The sequence below is a fragment of the Pimephales promelas genome, chromosome 20, assembly GCF_988280905.1.
Source record: "Pimephales promelas chromosome 20, fPimPro1.hap1.1, whole genome shotgun sequence".
In the NCBI taxonomy this organism is placed as follows: domain Eukaryota; kingdom Metazoa; phylum Chordata; class Actinopteri; order Cypriniformes; family Leuciscidae; genus Pimephales; species Pimephales promelas.
The window spans coordinates 8125662-8149238 of record NC_142788.1 but is presented as its reverse complement, the minus strand read 5'-3'; the positions used below and the strand labels follow the sequence as shown (position 1 = coordinate 8149238).

The 23577-nt window shown below is 41.6% G+C and overlaps 1 protein-coding gene across 1 annotated transcript in view; it reads right to left on the bottom strand.

Annotated features, from left to right (window-relative positions):
• The window catches only part of mitfb (melanocyte inducing transcription factor b), a 91407-nt gene that overhangs the window by 14143 nt on the left and 53687 nt on the right, over nt 1–23577 (bottom strand). The window contains exons 3-9 of the mRNA XM_089124624.1: nt 13886–14116; nt 8167–8265; nt 4431–4548; nt 4200–4292; nt 2010–2066; nt 1763–1838; nt 1471–1618 (exon numbers count right to left, since the gene is read on the bottom strand). Coding sequence (XP_088980750.1) covers nt 1471–1618; nt 1763–1838; nt 2010–2066; nt 4200–4292; nt 4431–4548; nt 8167–8265; nt 13886–14116 — 822 coding nt within the window. The remainder of the gene's footprint in view (nt 1–1470; nt 1619–1762; nt 1839–2009; nt 2067–4199; nt 4293–4430; nt 4549–8166; nt 8266–13885; nt 14117–23577) is intronic.

Sequence of the window (23577 nt, the reverse complement as noted above, 5' to 3'; positions counted from 1 at the left end):
AATATTCACTTCTTATTTATTGAACTGTTGTATAAAATCAGGTGGCTCATTGTTAGCGCTGTTGCCTCACAACAAGAAGATCTCCAGTTTGAGTCAGGAGTCGAGTGTTTTCTCCGGGTGCTCCGGTTTCCCCCACATGCTGGTTAAAATGGCCTGTGTGAGTGTGTGTGTGTGTGTGCGTGTGTAATTTCCCTGTGATGGACTGTCCATCTGTGCATTCCCTGCCTCTGGACTAAGAAACAGGGATAGGCCTATGACCCAAGAAGGTCATATAAGGATGAATCAAATGTATAAAATCTGCATTCGTGCTATTCAGAATAAAAACAGCACTCGTGTGATATTGTGCTCGTTACTCGTGTGATATTGCTTAACTATGTCAGATGATATACAGTAAACATGAGACAAAAACTTTTTGCACTGATACCTTGAATTCTAGAGTAATTCTAACTGAATTTTATAGGCTCCATCACACAGTGAGTTGTTGCCTGAATGAAATATAAAAAAGCTTTAAAAAGCTCTCTTAAGTTCAGCTCAATTCATTTAATATTTTAAAACTATAATACATTTTCATTTTATTGTAAATATCTTGCATTTAGGAACACTTTACCCTTGTGCGACCTTATGGACATTTTTGTCTTTTTCAGTTAAGATTTTTTTTTTTTTGATCATTTTGCTTACTGCCAACTGCATGCATTTTGTATTTTTATTAGAATTTTACTATTTCACCTCCATTTCCTGAATAAAAAAAAAACTACGTACACAAAATAGTTCCACTCAGGACCTTAAGGGCAAAAATGTCCCCTTTGAAACCCATTAAAAGTGTTGGCAGTTTTAATGGGTTTGGCAAGGCTTTCTCAAATTTGGAACAAGACTTGTTTAGATGTATGACTTTGATTTTCTTGCAGTTTTAGAGTTCAACATGTTTTATAAAATATATAGTTCATAAATCATTTTCATAAACTTAAACCTCTCTCTCTCTCGCTCTACACACCCACACACACACACATTTTATTTAAAGAAGACCCTTGGCAGAATAAAAAAGTTAAAAGAAAAAAAAAATAGTGTAGAGAAAAAAAACAATTATATATATATATATATATATACAGTATATGTATATATACAGTATATATATATATATATATATATATATATATATATATACTAATTGTTTTTTTTCTCTACACTATTTTTTTTTTGACTTTTTTATTCTGCCAAGGGTCTTCTTTAAAATTAGACCAAACTTAAATCTTTGTTGCCAAGTTTTTTTTTGTTTTTTTTTTGACTCTATGGACTTATGTGTAACTTTTTAAAATTAAAGCACAAGGGTTAAGTATATTCTTTTAAAGTATATAATAAGTACTCTTTTTAAAAGTATGTAAAATTGTGCTTCAAGGGTAATTATGGTCAATGTGCCGTTCCTCTAGATTTAGATGTCCTGGCAGTGGTGTTGGCCAGACTGTCTGAACTGACCTGTATCCGGAGGATCAGGTGACGGTTGGCGTGCTCCAGCTTCTTCTGACGGTTCTCCAGCTCTTTGCTGCGCTGCTGCTCTCTCTGAAGTTTCCTGATGTAATCCACAGAGGCCTTAAGAATAGTGCCCTTGTTCCAACGCATGTCCCTGAGGAACACAAGCACGTCCTCAGCTGACAACAGCACATCTGATAGAATGCTCTATGAACAGCATCAGCATCTGCAGCAATAATAGCATGTATTCATCTGGCTTATGTGTAACTGCGTATCTATTGAACATCGCTGTCCTTACGGGTCATTTGATCTCGGAATCAGAGTCCCCAGTTCTTTGATTCGATCGTTAATGTTGAATCTTCGTCGCCTCTCAACTGAAACAGAAGAAAAAGGCATGTTATACTACACAAATCCCATTTAAGGTGCTCCACTTACAAAGTCTGTGGGACTGCTGGGACATTTCCTGTTTTTACAAACTGAGGGACGAGTCAAAATGACTGTCTTTGGTAATTAGAAGAAGACTTCCGTCTTGTTTCGAAACTCACTTAAGTTATGGTTGTCCTTTTTTTGCCTTTCCTTTGCGAGAGCGCGAACTTCTGCCCCTAAAAAAGACAAAGGGAGGTGAGAGGAGAAACTAAAAGCAGGACGTTTATTTCACAGATGTGAGATCGGCACCCTTGAAATGTCACTGCAGTCAAACTCGTTTATTTTCTCCAACCCAAATCTCTTTTCCACAAAATCTAGATCACTTCCTCTACAGAATATGACGATTTTCTTTTTGGCTGCACTTGGAATAAAATACAATTCCATGAATAATTACATTATAACTAGGGTTGGGTATCCAGAATCGAGTATCGTTTGGAACCGAGACTAACTTTTCGTTTTTCCCGGAATCGTTCAAAAGTAAAAATTCCGATTCCTAGTTTCGATATTCACAGTCCGCCGAGCGGAAGAAGAAACCGCTGAACAACACCAACGAAGAAGCGTCTACCGGAAGTGTTGGCATAACCGCGCGAGTCGAACATGAGTACCTTACGTCGGCGATCCAAAGTGTGGCTTCACTTTTCTAAAAACAACGAAATCTCGGCAAAATGCAAATTTTGTGACAAAAGGAGTATTTTTACAGAAGGAGTATTTCCTTCAGAAAGACCGTTGGTTAGCAAGGTTAGCTAAACTTTTTTGACCCTGCCTCTTAAAAGAATCGGAATCGAGAATCGTTAGGAACCGGAATCGAAACAAGGAATCGGAATCGGAATCAGAATCGTTCAAATTCAAACGATACCCAACCCTAATTATAACTGATATAAATTCCCTCAATTTGAGGTGTACCATAAAGCTTACATGATAAAAATGTTGGTCTTACGTATGCAACTGTCCGTCATTCATTTATTTGACAAATGACAGTAATGTTCTCCAAATCTGCCAGTTACAGAGGGTTTTGGTGAGCAGATCCACAGAAGCTTTGGCGCCTACGCTCTTATGCATCGTCATGGCATGGTGTTTCTTATTTGTGCAAATGTGACATTGATTTAATACAACAGTTTAATAAATAAGTAGTCAATATTGTGATATATTTTATGGCTCATTTCCACCGAGTGGAACAGTACATTACAGTACAGTACGCAATTTCAGAAGTTGGGAATGGTACCAAAATACCAAACCATACCACTTTTTTGGGACCCTTTTGTTGGGGAGTAGTCCAGAACCTAAAGGGTGGAGCTAGATCACCGCAGACTGTTAATTGGTTGACAGAGAATCGCCACTTGCACATGCTACAAGTGAATGACGACATCTTTTATTGTCTTGTGACAAATAGCCACATGCCAAGAAGCAAGAACAAGATCTGCAGAATGACGGTGTGCCGCTTTCTTCTTCGCGCGAGAATGACGTCGGTCGCTACTTTCTAGTTTGCATAAACCATGCCTATCAAGTAATGGTTCTGTTGGCGGTGGAAACGTAAGCCGGATCAGGGTTTCCCGTCCCGAATCGTACTGTACCGCTCGATGGAGACGAGCCATAAGTCACGATATTGCCTGTTTTTGCTCAATTTTCTCCAACAAAAATACCACCTGTAAAGCCAGAGCTTCATGAATGAATCAGTGTTTTGAGCAAATCAATCGGGCGAGCCACTGATTTAATGACCCGTTCGTAAAGAATGTCATTTACTTCATTCCTAAATCAATCGAACTGATTTCTGACGCCGTTTGAACGAATCGAATGGATGATTCAATGACTTACTCATTTAGACATTTACCGTCACCTACTGGCAGTTTTACTTTTTATTTAGAGTATCATTTCATTTAAAAAAAAGTCATATTTTGGGGATTGTTTGCCCAACAATTTTTTTTTTTTTACAATTACTCCTCCTCATGTCATTTCAAACCTGTATGACTTTCTTTCTTTTGCGAAACATAGAATATATTTCGATTGTTAATAAATAAATCTAAATACCAACTCAAAATCATGGCCGTTGTTGCCTAAAAGTTTATGTGTAATAAATTCATTTTGAAAAATCGAATATCTGATGCTTTTCTCATTTTAAAGACTTTATCTTTTGGGGGTAATTTCTCAGTCAAATTTGATGTGATTTGGCACATAATGTAATTAGATTGGATCAATATATACAAACACATTTAATTTTACACAACCTATAATGAGCACATTCATGATTGTGCAAATCAAATCCATTAAATTGTTATTAAATTTCAGAGACGGCACAGAGTCTTTGAACGTACCCACAGGAAACCCTTCAGGCCTTTGATAGTTCTCAAAGTTGCTACAGGAGCTGGGCTTGTCCATCATGTGCATCATCGCTGGGGATGGAGTAACTGTGTAGCAAATGAGCATAAATCTCATCATCTTTCACATGACATTTCTACTGACTTTATCAGGTGAAACACAATCCAGCACATCGTCAAAATATCGACTCTAACCGACTCATCCGATGTCAAATAAACAACACTTACCAGAGAATTCCCTTTTAATGTTGGGCAGGTTAGCAGGGCACGAGTTACTAATAGAGAGTCCAGGAGGAGGCATCCCTGGGTTACTGTACAGGTCCAAGAGGTTCGCTGACACAGGAATCTAGAAACACAAGACCATATACACATCATAGTCTCATTTGACTGAAGTGCATCACATTGTGAAGTACGTCTTTGGCTTCACGAGACTCTTCTTGTCCTTTTTGAAACTTGACATTCTCAATCTCCATTAACTGTCATGGAAAAGAGCAGCTTGAACTAAACAAAAAAAGTCCAATGGATTTGGAAGGACTTGAGAGTGAGTAAATGATGATAGAATGTTCATCACTATAATTCACTATTTCATTGCTAGACATTAGATCAGGGGATGACAGCTGGATAACACTGCTTTCTACAATACCGACACCAACGACAGCTCTGATTGTGTGCGAAGACAAAAAGAGACAAAGGGGCTGTTTACACCTGGCCACTTCATGCGTTTTCAGTGATCAGGATAGCTATCCGATCCTGAAAAGACCAAGGGCCCTATCTTGCACCCGGCGCAAATGACTTCGTACACTGACGCATTTTTCGTTCCTATTTTGCACCCGCGAGGGAAGTGGGCTTGTCCCTTAACAGACGCACGTCTGTAAACTAGGAAATGAACTTGCGCTCCCTGGGTGGGTCGGCGCAAAAAGGAGGAGTGTTTCGGCGCAAACATTCCCTAGTGCTATTTTGCAGTTCCAGTTTTTATTTTTGCAAATCATACATTATAACAAGGAAAAATATTAACACATGAGAGAAATCATCATGAAGATGTAAAAAAAAAAAATGTAGGCCTAAATCTAGCCTACACATTTACACCAATTTTTCAGGCTAATTGTAGTAATGATGGATCAGAACTGTTTGCCCAATAGTGGCAAGACACATATGTATATAAGGACAAGAACCAGGAAAAAAAATCTCCCATCCCCATACAACATCACTTCTCTGTCTTTCACTGCCCTGACAAGAACGTCGCTCTCCTCGACTGTGAACCGCTCCTGGTGTGCGCCTGGTAAATCCGCCATAATAATAACAATCCGCCAACATGCGCACCTGCTCTTAAAGGGTGTGTTGGATGACACTCTGATTGGTTTATTTCATGTTATGCCCAAACCACACCTATGAATAATGAAGCTATTTCAGACCAACCCCTTTTAAACTTGCGTCGGGCGCAAGAGTCATTTATCCCGCCGGTAAAATAGCAACAGTGCCCAAGACCCGCCCACAAAGTTACTTGCGCTTGATACTTGCGTCTCAGATCGTTAAAATAGGGCCCCAGCCATGCCCTCCGAAATGCATTCAAGATGGATTTGAATCCGATTGCTCAAACCACATCAGGAGGTGTAAATGCATCTGGTTGTTGAAACCACATGTGTAAATTTTACTCTTCCCAACAATGCTTAAAAAAAAAAGTGTGAGAGCGTGTTAGGCTATATGTCATGTTATAGTCAGATATGATGACGCTACTGCAACACGCATTAGAGCATGACACGCGAACGCGAAAGGTAAGTTGCAGACGCTTAACACGCAATCATCGTCATTAAAAGTAAAGAAACGAAATGATCTTACCCGTTCTGTTAACGCTCTCTCTTATTGCCATGTTTGATTTTGAAATTAGGTGACAATCAATAAAATGCAGCAATATCTGTTGCTTTCGATGACGTGCACTCCATTAAATCTGCAGCGGGAATTGAAGATCGGATTTATATGCGTTTTACAAAAACACATTTATGTGACCAGGTGTAAATGGAATCGTTTTCATAAATCAGAACCGATCAGAGAAAACGCTTGAAGTGGCCAGGTGTAAACAGCCCCAAAGTCTCATGAAATTCACTGGTAATTTAAATACATGCTTGAGTCATTTTAGATCAAGAGATCGGGGTTTGGCTGGTTAGCATTGTTAGCCACTACAGGTACAGTGCTTAGCATACGTGAACACACCCATGCTAAAGTTGACTAAAAAGAGGAATAAAATATCTTTAATAAAATATTAATAAAATCATCTTTTGGAAATTGGTCTTAATTAAAAAAAATGAGGAAAAATCCAACCTTTAAAGATACCACTTGTCTTTTTGAATGAATAATGTATCATAAAAAAATAAATGTTCTTCCTTCAAAGTCAGGACACCCCTATGTTAAATTCCCATAGAGGCAGGCCTTCAGCATACCTAGAGATTGGCATGGGGTACTTTCCATAGATCATCTCTCAATGCAAATAAGACCAGCTATTAGGCTAACTGAAATAAACCCATGTCAGTCTCTGGGTGTGTGATGATGTGGGTCTATTTTAATCCCAGAGGCCAACAGAAATTATCAGGATGCATAGTATCCTGGATCCATGAAATAACTGGAAAAAAAACCTGCCTGTCTCTATAGGAATTTAACATGGGGTGTCCTGACTTATGCACCCTGTATTTGATATCAAAGGAAGAACATTTTATTTACGATACATTATTCATTCACAAAGAAAAAATCCTTAAAGACTGTATTTTTCCAGTCCTTAAATGGTCTTCGTTTCCTGTTTACACTTCTGGGCTTCGGGGTCTATACGACCCAACAATTGATTAAGTAATTGTACAAAAAAATGTACATTTTTAATCATACAAATAATATATATTTTTTTGTTTACTCATCTTAATTAATGCTGTGTTTTTGGAGATATAAAGTACTTTTGTATCCATATACCACACAATTCCTCAACTACACCATTAGCTTGCATATGAAATATTCTTTTTTATGATACATTGCATTTATGCTCTAGTACTAGGCCTTCATTTTTTTTTTGACACGTGAAGAAAATATATATATATTTTTTTCACATTTCCCATTCATTTCAATGTGGGGTCATATTGACCCCGAAGACCAGATGTGTAATTTTTTTTTTTACATACCTTCAGAAAAACCGAATCAAGCCCAGTTTTTTGTGTGTGTGTGTATAGATAGATAATGTATGAAAAGTCACAAAATTTTATTCCACTGAGATGAAGGGAACCTTTTTTTATTAAGTAAATGTCGATTGGGGTCGTATAGACCCCATGACTCGATTGAGGGCTACGGCATTAAGATCGATTTCCAAAAGACGATTTTTCATTCCTCTTTTTAGTCAGCTTCAGCATGGGTGTGTTCACTGTAGGTTCACCGTAGATGCCGTAGCTTTTGTTTTTTTGGAGGCAAAATAAAATTACGAATAAAATTACAAATATTTCATTATATTAACTGATTTTTGCAAGCAAAATTAAATGAATACATAAGAGTTACTATTTTAATACTACGATTTTTTTGGAGGCAAAATAATATACAATGGATAAAAAAATATATTAACAGTTTACTTTATTGCAAGCTAAATAATTAAAAGTAAAATATACAAAATAAAACATGGATCACACTTTAGTTTAGGATCCAATTCTCACTAATAACAACGCAAAAATAAATAAATAAACATTTCATTGTATTATTACTATTTTTGCAAGTAAAATAAAAATGTAAAAAATGTTTTTATTACTACTGTTTTATAGGGCTCTTAAAAACTCGTTCAGTCACTACTGAAGGGTTTGGCACAATCCATGTGTTTGTGCCAATCAGCACTATTACACAAAATCTTGATGTACATGTCCTTCCACATACTCACATTACTATTTACAAGTGCTGAAGATACGAATAAGTAAGGTTATAGAAAAAAAGTCACATATTTCTGTACCGTGTTGGCCATCTGAAGTCCGGGGTCCAAGGAGAGTCCCATGATATCATCATTGTAACTGGATTCCAAACTTATTATGTCATCAATGACATCATCCATCTGAGAGAAATCAAAAGCAATCAGGTGAACAGCTGTCAGAGGTCATCCGCTGAGGTACAGTGTGACATTGTGAAGTGAATTAAAGTATCTAGTGTGCTGGAAATCACACAAAGGTTCAAATCCATCCATTTCCTATGCTGAAAATCACTCGAATGAAACCGATGTACTGAAGCACATCCCAAAGCCCCTCAACCTGCCAGTGCCAAGCTCTCTCTAATCTATTAACACATATTTTTGCACTCTCTCGCTCACGCTCTCTCTATCACACCGTGAGCAGTGACGCAGTCCACACACCAGCTGTTTCAGAGACAAGTTCACAGAGTTGTTAGCTTTGCTCCTTCATTGATATCAGTTTTATTGATTAACATCTTCATGACGTTCGCTATCCACTATATTTATACAGAGTCCCTGTCAGGATCATGTCACCTCTGTCTAGACTTTTATACGTTTTTTTTGTCTCAGGATCCCGACATCCATGTTTTCATCTTGGAAATGGTGAAATGGTAAATGTAAATTGAGGGGGAAAAGGTTAAGCCTGTTTTGTACCATCATTCAATTATGACTTCATTTTCATGTCTGTTCATGGATTCCAATCATATATTATTTTTCATCCGATTTGATAGCTAGCCTAAACGTGTGTATGTTAGTGAATTCCAATCATTCGTAAAAATGGCTCGTGTGAACGCTCACCCATAATTAGCATAATCCCTTCAATTACGTGTCCAGTGGCCGGTTTCACAAAGATAGACTATGACTATGGCTTAGACTAGAAGATAGTCAGACTTCAGATAGACATATAAATCAGACCATTGCACAAAGCACTTAAAGGAACATTCCACCCATTTGCATTAAGATTTCCATTGTTACAAATCCAGTCATACCATTGAATGGTCGTGCAACACTCATTTTCCCAAGACAAGAGAAATCCGCTATTTACCTTTTTCACGTCCTCCTACAATGATGCAAAAATCTTCATTTTACGTTATTGTAGGAGGAAGTGTAATGCTACGTTCACACCGGACGCGAATAGGGCGTCAGGCGCGAATGATTTCAATGTTAAGTCAATGCAAAGACACTTTACGCGCGTGAAAAATTCCTGCGGCGCGAATGAGCCATGCGTTAAGCGCGTTAAGGGCGTTAAGGGCCTTTCACACAGGACACACTCTGTTCAGCGTTGCCCTTCAGATACAACGTGATTTGCACGTGACTTGATCTGACTTGATATGAATATTATATATATATAAACATCGAAATCAACACACAAATCATGAGCTCAGTTCTGTTCTCAGTTGGGCTCAGTTCATGACAGCTTTTCTGATGATGTCCCTATACGATCTCAAACTTCTATCATAAAGGTCGGGAAATTCCGACACACAGTACTAGCCGTTCGTCCATTTTGATTTCCGTGTTTGTTTGGATGTCCCGTTTCTATTGGCCGCGCTGGTAATCGTCACAGAGCGCAGCGGCAAAAGTTAAACTATTTTGAACTTTGACCGCGGCATGCGCGCGAGGACGTCAATGGTGCGCACCGCTGCGCTTGCGCTCAGGTCGACGCAGAAACAAAACGCCTTCGCGCGGCGCAAGCCATTGAAATGAATGGGTTTCATAGCGCCGCGCAGCGCATACCGCGTCCTGTGTGAAAGGCCCTTTACGCGCGAATGTGCCATTTGTGCATTCGCGCGTTTGACGCGAATTCGCGTCTGCCGCCCGAGTTGAAAAATCTGAACTTTGGCGTGAATTCGCGCCGCGTTAACTAATCAGGAGCCTAGCTGCTTGCTCACGTGGTGAAGTGTCTGGATGCTTCAATAAATTATTTTGTTAATATGACTAGAGGGATTATGCACAACAAAGCTAATGTTTTATCACTTAAATCATTATTTCTATATACGAGACATGTTCATTTTGTATTGAATGTTATTCATTCCATAGCTAGATTATATGAAATAGTATGATGTTGTAAAGACAATCAACATATGTGCATAAATTCGTGTCTGGACGTGAGAGAGAGAAAAAAAAATCACAGGACAGGTTAATAACTTTTGAAGGCTGGCTCTATTTATTATCAAAACAAAAATAAGCTAGATTAGGTGGATGAGGGCGAGGGTGATCCTCGCTCTGATGCGGGACAACAGGTCATCAAACTGGGCGCGTGACAGGCGGAAGTACCGCTGACAGCGGCCGTCATCCAGCGCAGCTCCTGGAGCGAGCAAATGGTGAAACTCGCCAAACGGTTCGGCTCCGAAGGGACCGGTGGACACAAATATACGGCGACGATGATCCCCACGCCGCTGTTCTGCTCTCCAGAGTAAATACAGAGCGGTAACTCTCTTGATGAATGCTCGGTCGATATAAAAACAATGGCCGCCAACGGATTTCGATTCTGACGCACGTAAATTTCGCTTCAAACTTTTGTTTTTACGCGCGCCAGTTTCGCTCTTGACACGCGAAATAACACAAAGTGGTCAAGCGTCAAACTAGACGCGTCAGGCGCGAATTTGACGCGCGATTCGCGTCCGGTGTGAACGTAGCATAAGAGGGGGGATTTCTGTAAAGACTACAAGCCTACTAGTTACCACAAGACTACTAGTTCCCACCCTTTCAAACCCGCCTATAGGGGGTTGGACCTAATGCGCTAACAGACCTATCACAGATCAGTGCCAGTGCGTCTGATTTCACCAGCAGAAACTTTTTGAAAATATGGACGAAGGTACTGAATACGCAGACAGATGCATTATAGGGCTGGGTATCGAAACGCGGTGCCAATCAGGAACCGGTTCTGACGTAAACGGTAATAACAAGACCGAATAAGAACAAAAATTTTGGTGCCTGAGTCTCGGTGTCATGAGGCGCACACACGCAAAATCTCTCGCTCTCTCCCTTGTGCGCGCACTATACGGTTTGGAGTCTGGTCTGATCTGTCTCGTATGCGCGCTCTTGCTCACTCGCTCTAGATTCCGGGAGATTTGAACTAATTTGCAGGCATCAGGGAGCCGTTATCAATATTCGGGAGTCTGATACTGAGGGGATTAATGAAGATGCCGATGCACATTATCTGATTTCATTGTGTGAAATGATTTCCAGGCGGTAAAGTGGAGCTCAACTCTAGTCCACATTGATGGGTGGAGTAGTGGGAGTGGCCTGCGGAGCTGAGCATTGCAATGCACTATGGGGATTGTTGTCCACAATCCACAAGCACTAAAAAGTCATTTTATGCCTTTTATCGGCCGAGAAGGACCCAAATTAGAAATTTATGATACTATTCTACTACATATATGAACCACTTTCAATACATATTCATGTCTCCACCAGTGGAATTACCCTTTAAGGCCTAGTAAAAACGGAGAACTTTTGCTACGTTTGCACCTCCCGTCCAGCCTAAAACGGAAAAAACGAAGACCTAAAACGGAGAAGTTTGGAAAAGCTGCAGCTCCGTTTTGCGTTTTGAAACTCCGGAGAGCGTTTTATTGTAGATGAGACAAAACGGAGAGGTTTAGAAATGATGACTCAGAGGCTCACACTCGGCTCTATGATTGGGTGTCATCAGTCATGACGTATCCTTCCCTGATTCGTCAGCCATTGTTTACACCGGCACGCGCATGCCCAGTGTTGGTGAATGGTCACGTGATCACCATTTTCAGTCGTTTTAATGTGGACAGAGATGAATTCTAATATGCAGTAAAACGGTGGTCTGGACGGAGATCGTATTCGTTTTAATTCTCCGTTTTTAAACGAAAACGCAGTAGTGTGGACGGGGCCATCTTAAGTAGGACTACACTGCAATGCATTCTGGGTAAAATAAACAAAAAACATGCCAGATCGAGTAAGCGTTCAACCGCTCAGTGCAGTTTACCCCAACGGAAAACATGTGTTTGTTGTAGTAGTATAACACTTACAAGGACATTTTACTTAAGAAATGTAGCGGACAATTTAGTAACAAGAAGAAATGTTTAATTTGAAAAGGCCCATTTTCCCTTTTCTTCTGGCTGTTTGTAATGTAACTGATTGTAACTGCTGGTTGCAGTCTTAGACCTAAGTTAGCCTGTCTATATTTTTGGGAAACAGTCTAACTTGCATTAGACTAGTCTATTGTTAGACTAATATGACTCGTCTAACACTACCGGTTAAAATAGCTTTGTGAAACCGACCCCAGGATTTTCTGGACTTCCTTCTCATGTTTGGCTCTAGTATATTGCATAAATGCAAAAAGAGACCAATAGGCCATATGCCTAATAATAAATATTCAATTATCGTGTGTCCACCAAAAAATTTTTAGCCAGTAAATAAAAAATGCCAGGCGCTCTTCTGAAAACGGCCAGCTAGTGGCACTTGAGTGCGCTTTGGAGGAGCAGCCGGTTACTATGCTGAGGAAAATGCTAGGCAGTAATATGATATCTCATTTTGAACAATATTACTGAATATAAAAACGAAGTAACCAGCAATATTAACTTCTCCATTGTTGTTTAGTCATTGTACAAGGAGGATGGTTGTTGGGTATGATATTTGTCCCGCCCTTCCTCAACTGTGATTGTGATTGTGATGCAGCGGTTTACCAAAAGTTAAACAATGTTGTTTACGCCAAATTCTGATCATAATAAAGTTAATATAATATTTCTTCCACTTCATTTATCATTGTTAACGTTACTTAAAGGGATAGTTCACTTTGAAATTAATTTTTGATATGTTTTAGCTTGCCTCAAGGGCATCCAAGATGTAGGTGTCTTTGTTTCTGCAGTATTTTAAATTTTGATATTTTTAGGTCAAACCGTTCTTGTCTGTCAGTCATATAATGGAGGTCTATGGTCACCACCTCAAAGAGCATGCACAAAGAAGTCCAAATTAAACATGATTCAATGACTCGTAAATGTTAGTACACATTGATGGCCTAAGGCACGAAAGCAGTTTGTGTGAGAAAACTAACAGTATTTATATTCTTTTTACCTCTTGTAACCACAGCCACAAAGCGCTCGCGGCCTCAGATCACTTGGACGTGACTGTGATTACACGAGGTAAAAACGATATAAATATTGTTCGTTTTCTCACACAAACTGCTCGTTTTGTGTCTTAGGCCATCAGTGTGTACTTACATTTACGAGTCATTAAATCATGTTTAATTTGGACTTCTCTGTGCATGCTCTTTGAGGTGGACCCCATAGACCTCCATTATATGACTGACAGACACGAACGGTTTGACATAAAAATATCAAAATTGAAAATACTGCGGAAACAAAGACACCTACATCTTGGATGCCCTTGAGGTAAGCTAAAACATATCAAAAATTAATTTCAAAGTGAACTATCCCTTTAATAAATGTTAACCTGCCCATCCATTATATAATATGGTTACACTTTACAAAAATGTTCCATTTGTTAGCATTGGTTAACTAGCATGATCTAACCATGAGCAATACATTTGCTACAGTATTTATTCATCTTTGTTAACATTACTTAATAAAAACACAGCTGTTCATGTGAGTTCACAGTGCAAATACAAATTTTGATTTTAATAATGTATTAGTAAATGTTGAAATGAATGTTAACTAAAGTGTTACCCATTATTTTCAGAAAGGGTTGAAGTAAAATATTTCGGTATTCTTTGAAGTAATTGAACCGGTGTGGTTACCTCTTTCTCGCAGTTGGAGTTGAGTGTCAGTAAGGCCATAGGACTGTTGGGGGCGCTGTTGCCCGGCCCCGGAGGCATTCCCCCGTGATCGCTGGCCTGGCTGGGACAAGGCAAGCTCAACGCCTGCGACCCAAGCTTTCCTCCCAGTGTGGTGGACAGATATGCCTTCACCTGCTGCCTCTGAGCCTGCTGGATGTGATACTTAGTGGGATTTTCAAGATGTGTTTGAACCTTGAGGCAGAGAAAGAGAGAGAGAAAGTGAGTTAGAATCACAGTTCGCTGAACGCTAACTAATGGCACATTATACGTGACGTGCTGTGAACGAATCCTTGACCTTGACCAAGCACAGTTTGATCAACTGAAGCTACTATCTATTAAATTGATTTGACCGATAATGATTGCAGATGGTTGTGTCTAAAAAGGGGTAAATAACTTATTAGTTTTGCCCGTTGAACAATTAGTGCAAGACGCAGCAAAACACTACAGACGTTGTGCTGTTTTTTGTCAAAATATGGCTTTCTGCTTTTATGAAGCAACTCTGACGTCAGGTTAAAACAAAGAGTCTTTCTGCAGATCCAGAGCAACAAACGTCTCCCACCTCCATCCTATTTACAGAAGAGAGTCTTTGCCTGTCTAATTCAGATCTCAGCGCTATAAACGTGAGAACGGCTGACGAAACACACGTGCGATCTTTGACAGCTAAACCATCACATGTCCAGCTGTTCTCTGAGGACTGATGAAGTATGTGTGACTAAACTGAATGTTAACAGTATAACAACACTCACTCTAAAAAAAGTCAGGAAGAATAGGGTCGAAAAATTGCGTTGAGAGTTAGCGTTAAAGGAAATGTCTGTAAACTGAAATATTTCCAGGGGTGATGAATATAAATTGTGTGAATGTGTCGGTTCAAGCGCAAGAAAAAGTGAAAGACGATCCATTTAGGTATTTGCATTGCCTTCCGAAATGAAAAACTTCTCAAACAGTGATTAAAGAGGTCTCTTTCACGTCTTCTTGCACTTGAATATTTAAATCGGCGCAAGCTTAAAAACACCTGCTAATGCTAAACTTTTGTGGCAGATCGGGTAAGTGACCGATCCCTCTACTGTCCCGAGCGCTGTTGGACGGGTCATCGGCCAGTTCTTATTATCGAGTCCCTCATTTATTTTACTTATGGTTCAACAAATTTATCTAGAAATCAGAATATCATAGAGACTTAAAGGGATAGTTCACTTTGAAATTAATTTTTGATATGTTTTAGCTTACCTCAAGGGCATCCAAGATGTAAAACCGTTCTTGTCTGTCAGTCATATAATGGAGGTTTAGGGGGTTTAATCCATCGTTTTGTGTCTTAAGTCATCAATGCGTACTTACATTTCCGAGTCATTAAATCATGTTTCATTTGGACTTCTCTGTGCATGTTCTGTGAGGTGGTGACCATAGACCTCCATTATATGACTGACAGAAAAGAACGGTTTGACCTAAAAATATCAAAATTGAAAATACTGTGGAAACAAAGACACCTACACTACCGGGCAAAAGTTTTAGATCAGTAAGATTTTTTCTGTTTTTAAATGAAGTCTCTTCTGCTCACCAAGGCTGCTTTATTTGATGATAAAATGACTGTTTTCTATTTTAATATATTTTAAAATGTAATTTGAAAGCTGAATTTTCAACATCATTACTGTTGCTGATTACACATCAGTTTTCAGTGTCACATGATCCTTCAGAAATCATTCTAATATGCTGATTTTATGCTCAAAAAACATAAATTATTATTTTCAATGTTGAAAACGTCTCTGGTTACGTATTTAACCCTAGTTCCCTGAAGGGAACGAGACGCTGCGTGTAAACGCCGTGGGAACGCCTCTGCGTGACGAGTCATGAAGCACGTATGAAATCTGTCCAATGGCGAGACGGAACGTCATAGGCGGGGTGACGTATCGACCAGGAAACTATAAAGCATCCCCGAAACACAAGCGCAACAGCTTCTGATAGGACTGAAGCAAGCGCTCACGGGCATGCTGGGAGTATCGCATTGACACGCAGCGTCTCGTTCCCTTCAGGGAACTAGGGTTACATACGTAACCAGAGACGTTCCCATTCAGGGAACTTCGAGCTGCGTGTAAACGCCGTGGGAACGCTAATACCAACGCCGCCATGCGAGCAGGTGTCCGTTGTATGAATATCAGAGTGCACATTCTGACGAAAGCATCTGCGCCCCTGGGGTGGAGCTGAAGTCCAGATGGTAAAACTTCACAAATGTGTGTGGTGAAGACCATCCCACAGATGTCACAAAAGGGAACTCCTGATAATAATGCCTTAGAGGCAGCCATACTCCGGGTTGAATGAGCCCGGACAGCCAAGGGAGAAGGCTGACCGGAGGACTCATAAGCAAGTGAAATGGCCTCGACCACCCACTTACTCATTCTCTGCTTAGACGCCGCAGAACCTCTCTTAGGAGGCCCAACGCAGACAAATAATTGTTCTGATTTCCTCCATAGGGCAGCTCTGTGGACGTACGCGTCTAAGGCCCTCACCGGGCAGAGCAGATTTAGTTTCTCCTGGTCTGGTGTCCGAAACGGAGGAGGACAGAAGGCCTGTAGCACTATAGGTTTGACAACCGTAGTTGGAACCTTCGGAACATACCCCGGTCTAGGGAGGATGAAAGCCTTCGCCATACCGGGAGCAAATTCCAAGCACGAGGGGGAAACCGACAGCGCCTGAATATCTCCAATCCTCTTTAGGGAAGAGATGGCTAGGAGAAAGATGGTCTTGAGAGTAAGAAACTTCTCAGGCACCTCATCAATGGGCTTGAAAGGGGCTAAACAGAGCCCCTCCAACACAACCGCTAGATCCCAGGTCGGTACCCTCGTACGCACTACCGGCCTCAGCCTCAGGATACCACGAAGGAAACGGGTTACCAAGGGATGTCTCCCAAGAGAAGCTCCACTCAAAGGGACATGGTAAGCGGATAGGGCCGCCACGTACACCTTTAGTGTGGAGTACGATAACCCTGTGGAGAAGCGTTCCTGAAGGAATTCCAGCACTGCCGGCAACGGGCAGTTAACTGGATCCAACTGTCGCTCTCCACACCAAGAGGTGAACAGTTTCCACCTCAAGGCATACAACTTCCTCGTGGATGGGGCTCTGGACTGGAGGATGGTCTCCACGACCTCAGTCTAGACCTGAATTTATGAGCTGGGCCCCCTCAGAGGCCAAGCCCACAACCTCCACATTTCCGGACGGGGGTGGAGTATCCCCCCGTCTGCTTGAGACAGAAGGTCCCTCCTGACCGGAATCTCCAGAGGGGGACCCTCGAGAAGGGAAATCAGGTCCGCAAACCATACCCTGGTTGGCCAACGGGGGGCCACCAGAAGTACACTGACCCCCTCCTGGCGAATCCTTTCCAGAACCCCTGGGAGCAGAGCAATCGGGGGAAATGCGTACAGGGGTGCCCTCGGCCACTCCTGTACCAACGCATCCAGCCCCAATGGAGCTGGAGGACTCAGGGAAAACCACAGCGGGCAGTGTGAGTTCTCCCTGGACGCAAAGAGGTCCACTTCGGCCCGACCGAAGTGTCTCCAAAGGAGCTCCACCACCTCGGGGTGAAGTCTCCACTCCCCGGGCCTCGGCCCCTGCCTCGACAGGATGTCCGCTCCCCGATTTAAGTATCCTGGGATATAAATCGCTCTCAGCGACCGAAGTTTCCCCTGGGACCACAACAGGATCTGGCGCGCCAGCTTGTACAATGGACGTGAGCGCAGACCCCCCTGGTGGTTTATGTAAGAGACCACAGACATGTTGTCTGACCGGACAAGAACATGATGATCTCTGAGGTCTGGGAGAAAGTGTTTCAGAGCCTGAAACACCGCCATCATCTCTAGACAATTTATATGCCATCGGAGATGATGGTCTTGCCACAGCCCGCGGGCCGAGCGACCACTCATGATCGCTCCCCAGCCCGTGAGAGAGGCATCCGTCGTCACCGTTACCCGGCGACACGGGGCTCCCAGCGCAGGTCCCAGGGACAGGAACCAAGGTTCTTTCCACATAGCCAGGGCACGGAGACCACGTCGCGTGACCTTGATCTTGCGGAGCGGGTTTCCCCTCGGGGAGAACCCCTTGGTCCTGAGCCACCACTGTAGTGGTCTCATGTACAGCAGGCCGCACGGTAACACGTTGGATGCTGCTGCCATCAGACCCAGAATTCTCTGGAATTCCTTTACAGTGAGTGACTGGCCTATCTTTACTTGCTTGACAGTCGAGATAATCGAGGCTATACGAGCCGGCGACAGACGTGCCTGCATCGTCGTCGAATCCCATACCACGCCTAGAAAAGTGGTCCGCTGAACTGGCGAAAGCACACTCTTCTTGGCGTTGAGTCTCAACCCCAACCTTCTGATGTGGGCGAGGACGGCATCTCGATGCCGAATCGCCTGATGCTCCGATTGAGCCAGAATCAACCAATCGTCGATGTAATTTAAAATGCGAACGCCCTGGAGACGCAGCGGGGCCAAGGCCGCGTCCATGCATTTCGTGAAGGTTCGAGGAGATAACGCTAGGCCGAATGGAAGGACCCGATATTGGTACGCTTCGCCCCCAAAAGCGAACCTCAGGAACTTCCGATGTTGCGGAAGGATGGAGATATGGAAGTACGCGTCTTTTAGGTCTATCGTGACAAACCAGTCCTGCTTTTTCCCTTCTTGGAATCTCTCAATCACTGCGTTCACAGAACCACCAAAAAGACCTTCGGTCGACAGCGGCGCATCCAGGAGAAAAGCTTTATCTTTCTCCTTCATATTAGCCAGATTTAGCCACAGATGCCTCTCCGTGGCCACCAGGGCTGCCATAGAGCGGCCGACTGATCTGGCCGTCTCCTTGGTGGCACGGAGAGAAATATCTGCCGCCTGACGCAGCTCATTAATCACGTCAGTGCCGACGACCTCCCCCTCACTCACTTCCTTCAGCAGATCTGCTTGATACGCCTGGAGGATGGCCATCGTATGCAAGCAAGATGCTGCCTGTCCCGCCGCTGAATAAGCTTTGCCCACCAAAACCGAAGTATTTCTGAGTGGCTTGGTGGGCAACGCCGGTGTTTTAAAAGACGATGCCGTCTCAGGAGAAAGATGGCTCGCCAAAACTTCCTCCATCCTCGGCATCGCCCCATAACCGTGTCTCCTAGACCCAGCAATATTAGCATACATAGAGGTCTGGTGTGTCAAAATTCTAGCTGACACTGGTTTGTTCCACGATCTACACACCTCGGTGTGTAGATCGGGAAAGAAGGGCAAACACCGGCGTGGAGGTAGTGAGTGTGATTTTAAAAATCTCTCATCCATTTTACTCTTTATTCTTGACTCTTGTTTCTCAACTGGCCATTCAATGCTTAATTTTTCCACAGCCCGAGTCAAAACCTCCATCAGCTCTACATTCGCGGGAGACTGGGATGGCGAGTCCCCGATCTCCACTGAGTCCATAGACTCTGCATCCACACTTTCAACATCCAGCTCCTCAGAACTGGATAATTGAAGTGATGGCGCCTCAGCCCGGGCAGGAGAAACCGCAACGCGGACCCCCGCAGCGAGAACTGAGGCACTGGATCTACCAGGTAAGGGCAGAGAAAGGGCGGGGCCCGTCTCAATCCCCGCTGATAGATCCATCTGCGATCCCCACGACGCAAGCCTTCGCTGTGCCTCGGCAGCAGCGGGACCCGAGCCGCGGGGAGCGCGCACCGAACCACTCTCCTCGAAGAGTGCCCGGCGGGAGCGAAGTGTCTTCATGGGCAGACACTCGCAGTGCTCACAGCCGGCCCCCTCGAGAGCCGACTGAGCATGCTGCACTCCCAAACAAACAACACACAGATTGTGTGTATCCCCACCCGTGATGAAGCGAGGGCAGGGATGAACACACTTTCTGAAATTCTGCTGTTGTTTGCTCGCCATATCAATATATATATATATACAATATTAGACAGACAGACAAAATTCATACATAGAGCGCTTGTGAAGACTCAGAAGCTGTTGCGCTTGTGTTTCGGGGATGCTTTATAGTTTCCTGGTCGATACGTCACCCCGCCTATGACGTTCCGTCTCGCCATTGGACAGATTTCATACGTGCTTCATGACTCGTCACGCAGAGGCGTTCCCACGGCGTTTACACGCAGCTCGAAGTTCCCTGAATGGGAACAGTTGTATACCATTTTCCCCCCAAAATTCTATGATGAATAAAAAGTTCAAAAGAACAGCATTTATTTAAAATATAATCGTTTCTAACATTATAAATGTCTTTACTTTAACTTTTGGTCAATTTAACTCATCCTTGATGAATAAAAGTATTTTCTAATTTCTTTCCCCCCTCAAAAAAAAAAAAAAAAAAAAAAAATTTTTACTGATCCCAAACTTTTGAATGGTAGTGATTAATGTTACAAAAGCTGTCCATTTCAGATCAATTCTGTTCTTTTGAACTTTCTATTCATCAAAGAATCCTGAAATAAAAATGTAAAAAACTGTTTTCAACATGGATAATAATCATAAATGTTTCTTGAGCATCATATTATAATAATTTCTGAAGGATCATGTGACACTGAAGACTGGAGTAATGATGCTGTAAATTCAGCTTTGAGCACAGGAATAAATTACACTTCACTTATTATATTCACATAGAAAACCGCTGTTTTAAATTGTAATAATATTTCACAATATTACATTTTATTTTTTGTATTTTTATCAAATAATTGCAGCCTTGTTTCTTTTAAAAACATAAAAAAAATCTTACCGATCTAAAACTTTTGACCGGTAGTGTACATCTTGGATGCCCTTAAGGTAAGCTAAAACATATCAAAAATGAATTTCAAAGTGAACTATCCCTTTAAGCCGGGGACACACTTCACGACTGTTAGGCCGATTATGAATGTAATTTGATACTTACAACTGATCATGCTCAAACGTGCCGAGTCAGAGACAGTTTGTCAGTCTGCAAGTGTGTTCAGTTCAGTTCTTGAATGTTTCAGCTAGTCGTTAAGTGTGTCTCATTTATTTTGTGAGACTTTTCAGATAGGGACAGTCAGCGACCACCTAGCAACCACTCAAGTGACCAGCCATTAGCAAACACAAAAACTGCCCAGAAGACCTTGTAATGAAAATCATGCAGAACAACGTAGCATTGTGGTGGCGAGATTGGAACTGGCAAAATCTAGTGCTTAACTATTTGTTTAACAATAGTCCCTTTCATACATACAGTCTTTACTGGTTAATAACCAGTAAAAGATCATGTCTGAACAGGAACTTTTCAAAAATACTGGGAAGTTTTTTTTGTAAGGGAAGTTGTAACATACCAGAAAATGACCGGCAATGTGGTCTGTGTGAATGCGGAATGAAGATTAGCGGTGTGATTGTGCAAGGTCAGAAGGTGCCGAGGTCTAGAAGTCTGCTTTGGGCCAATCATAAAGTTATTATAGAGATGACGTGATAACACGACTAGGGATGGGTACCGAAACCCGGTATTAAACGGGCCCCGGTGCTGAATTTTGAAAGACCGCTGTATCGATAAGCTCGGACGTTATCGGTTCTGCTGTCGGTACTGGAGAAATTAAGTAAATACACGTAGGTTACAATTTATTCCTATAAAGACGTTATCTTGAACATGTTTATCTCGCCAGCCATTTCTATATATAAACTATATTTTAATTAAACCATTTGTCTGTGATGCAAATTTGCTATTCGCAGTTCAGAAGAGAGAGAGAGAAGAGAGAGAGAGCGATCTCTCACGCGGAGCCACAGCACGCGCACCAAACGACAGCCCTTGCTTAATGAGTGACAATGAGGACAGAACTAAACATTCAAACGAGGTTACACTTTAGATCTGGGATATTATTCTAATTTTATTTTAGATTTCGGCTTCCAAAGATTATAAGAAGATATTTGAGATACACCCGTTAAAAACGAGACGCGTGATCTGTCCAGCGCAACTTCCTTCACTTCACAGCGCTGTCAGTTCTTCCTAAACCCAAAACGTGCCGTCAGAATCAGCACGACCGGCATTTGTTGCAAAAATGCTGTCTCTACTGTTGCTAGATCATAAAATGCCTATTAAAAACACAAAAACCTGCGCAAGAGACGCTGTTCACAAGGCGGTGTGCGCTCCGATACGGACTGCAACGAGACAAGAAGAGTATAGCCTACTTTGGGCTTCGTGTGTCCAAACTATCAAATATACATAAAAATGTCAAAATGACCAGCTCTGACATTCACTTAAACACAATTATGTCTTAAATGGACGTAAATAATAGGGAGAAAATGGTGGTGCTTCAGTTGCCGATTAGATTTGCTCTCGGTCTTAAAGGGGCAGCAGTCTAATAAATCTGCTGACGATTCAGCCATTAATGCAAATCAAACAACAAAAGGACTTGAATGAGCAACTTTAGATTTAATAAGCATTAATCTATCTATGATAAACTATACAGTGCTATTTTACATTTGATTACTAAATTAGATTTCTTTTCAGACAGAATATATTACCTAAAAGTAATGTTAGTAGATCTTCCTGAAATTAAAGCACTGTGTATATAATTTGTATCTTTGATTAATTGTATCCTATCTTTTGTATATAAAACAATAAAAGCCTGCACACTGCTGCATAACAAATATATTTTTTTTCTTCGTTTTGTTAAAGCATTACTTTTTTACATTTTTTTTTTTTACATTTCAAAATATAAAGTTAATTACGTTCTTAATTCTTAAAAAAAAAAAAAAAAACACCAAAAAGAACCAATAAGAATACCGTTAAAGTACCGGATCGATAAGCAATATCGGTAAGAGTAGTAATACCGATAAAACCTTAACGATACCCATTCCTAAACACGACGCTGTTTACAGTAAGCTTTTTAATAGTTTTTCTACGAAAAAAAATATGCACAAGATGATCATATTTGACCGTTTCGCCACATCTCGCGTTTTTTTCAACGTGTCGCGCTCGAGACCCGGTCTTCTCTTTCACTCATCAGTGCAGAGGATCTGCAAAATATCATGCGCATCTCGTGTTTTTAAGAGCAAAAACGCGTGCTGTTTGATCATATGCCTTTCACTCAGACGTCAACATTTTTTTTTGTCAAATAGAACAGATAGTGAAACTAAAGCGCTTATCATGAAGACAACGGCACAGCGTTTAAAGATCATTTCTGATGACTGACATCACAGAATTTTAAACAGTGTATTTACCAGTAAAGTCATTCTGGTAATTTTAGGGTCATTTACCGGGATTTCTGTGTGAAAAGGGCTAATGTGACCTAATGCATGAGTTCTAAAGCCCAAAGTACACTTTCACACAAAGCCACTTGAAGACAAGCCTGCAACCTTAGCCGGAAAAAAGCGTAACACCTGCTAATGCTGTGGTACGCAGGGAAGGAGGCAAGAGGCCATTTTTTTAATGGATGTCAATGGAGGAGAGGCTTCACTACACTGAATAAACCGCTTTTGTGAGGAAATAGCTTATCATTTAATGAATCGACAGCCCACCGCCTAATCTTAAACATGTTTGCCATTAAAAGTTCTTTTGGATCGATCTATCTGTCGCATAAGTCTAAATGAAATTTAATGACGTCAAGGCTGTGATGTGATTGGTTAACAAGGCAAAAGTGATATCCTTCTTCATTGGTTTTGTTTGGGTTCTTGTTCTAAAGTCTGCATGCAATGGCA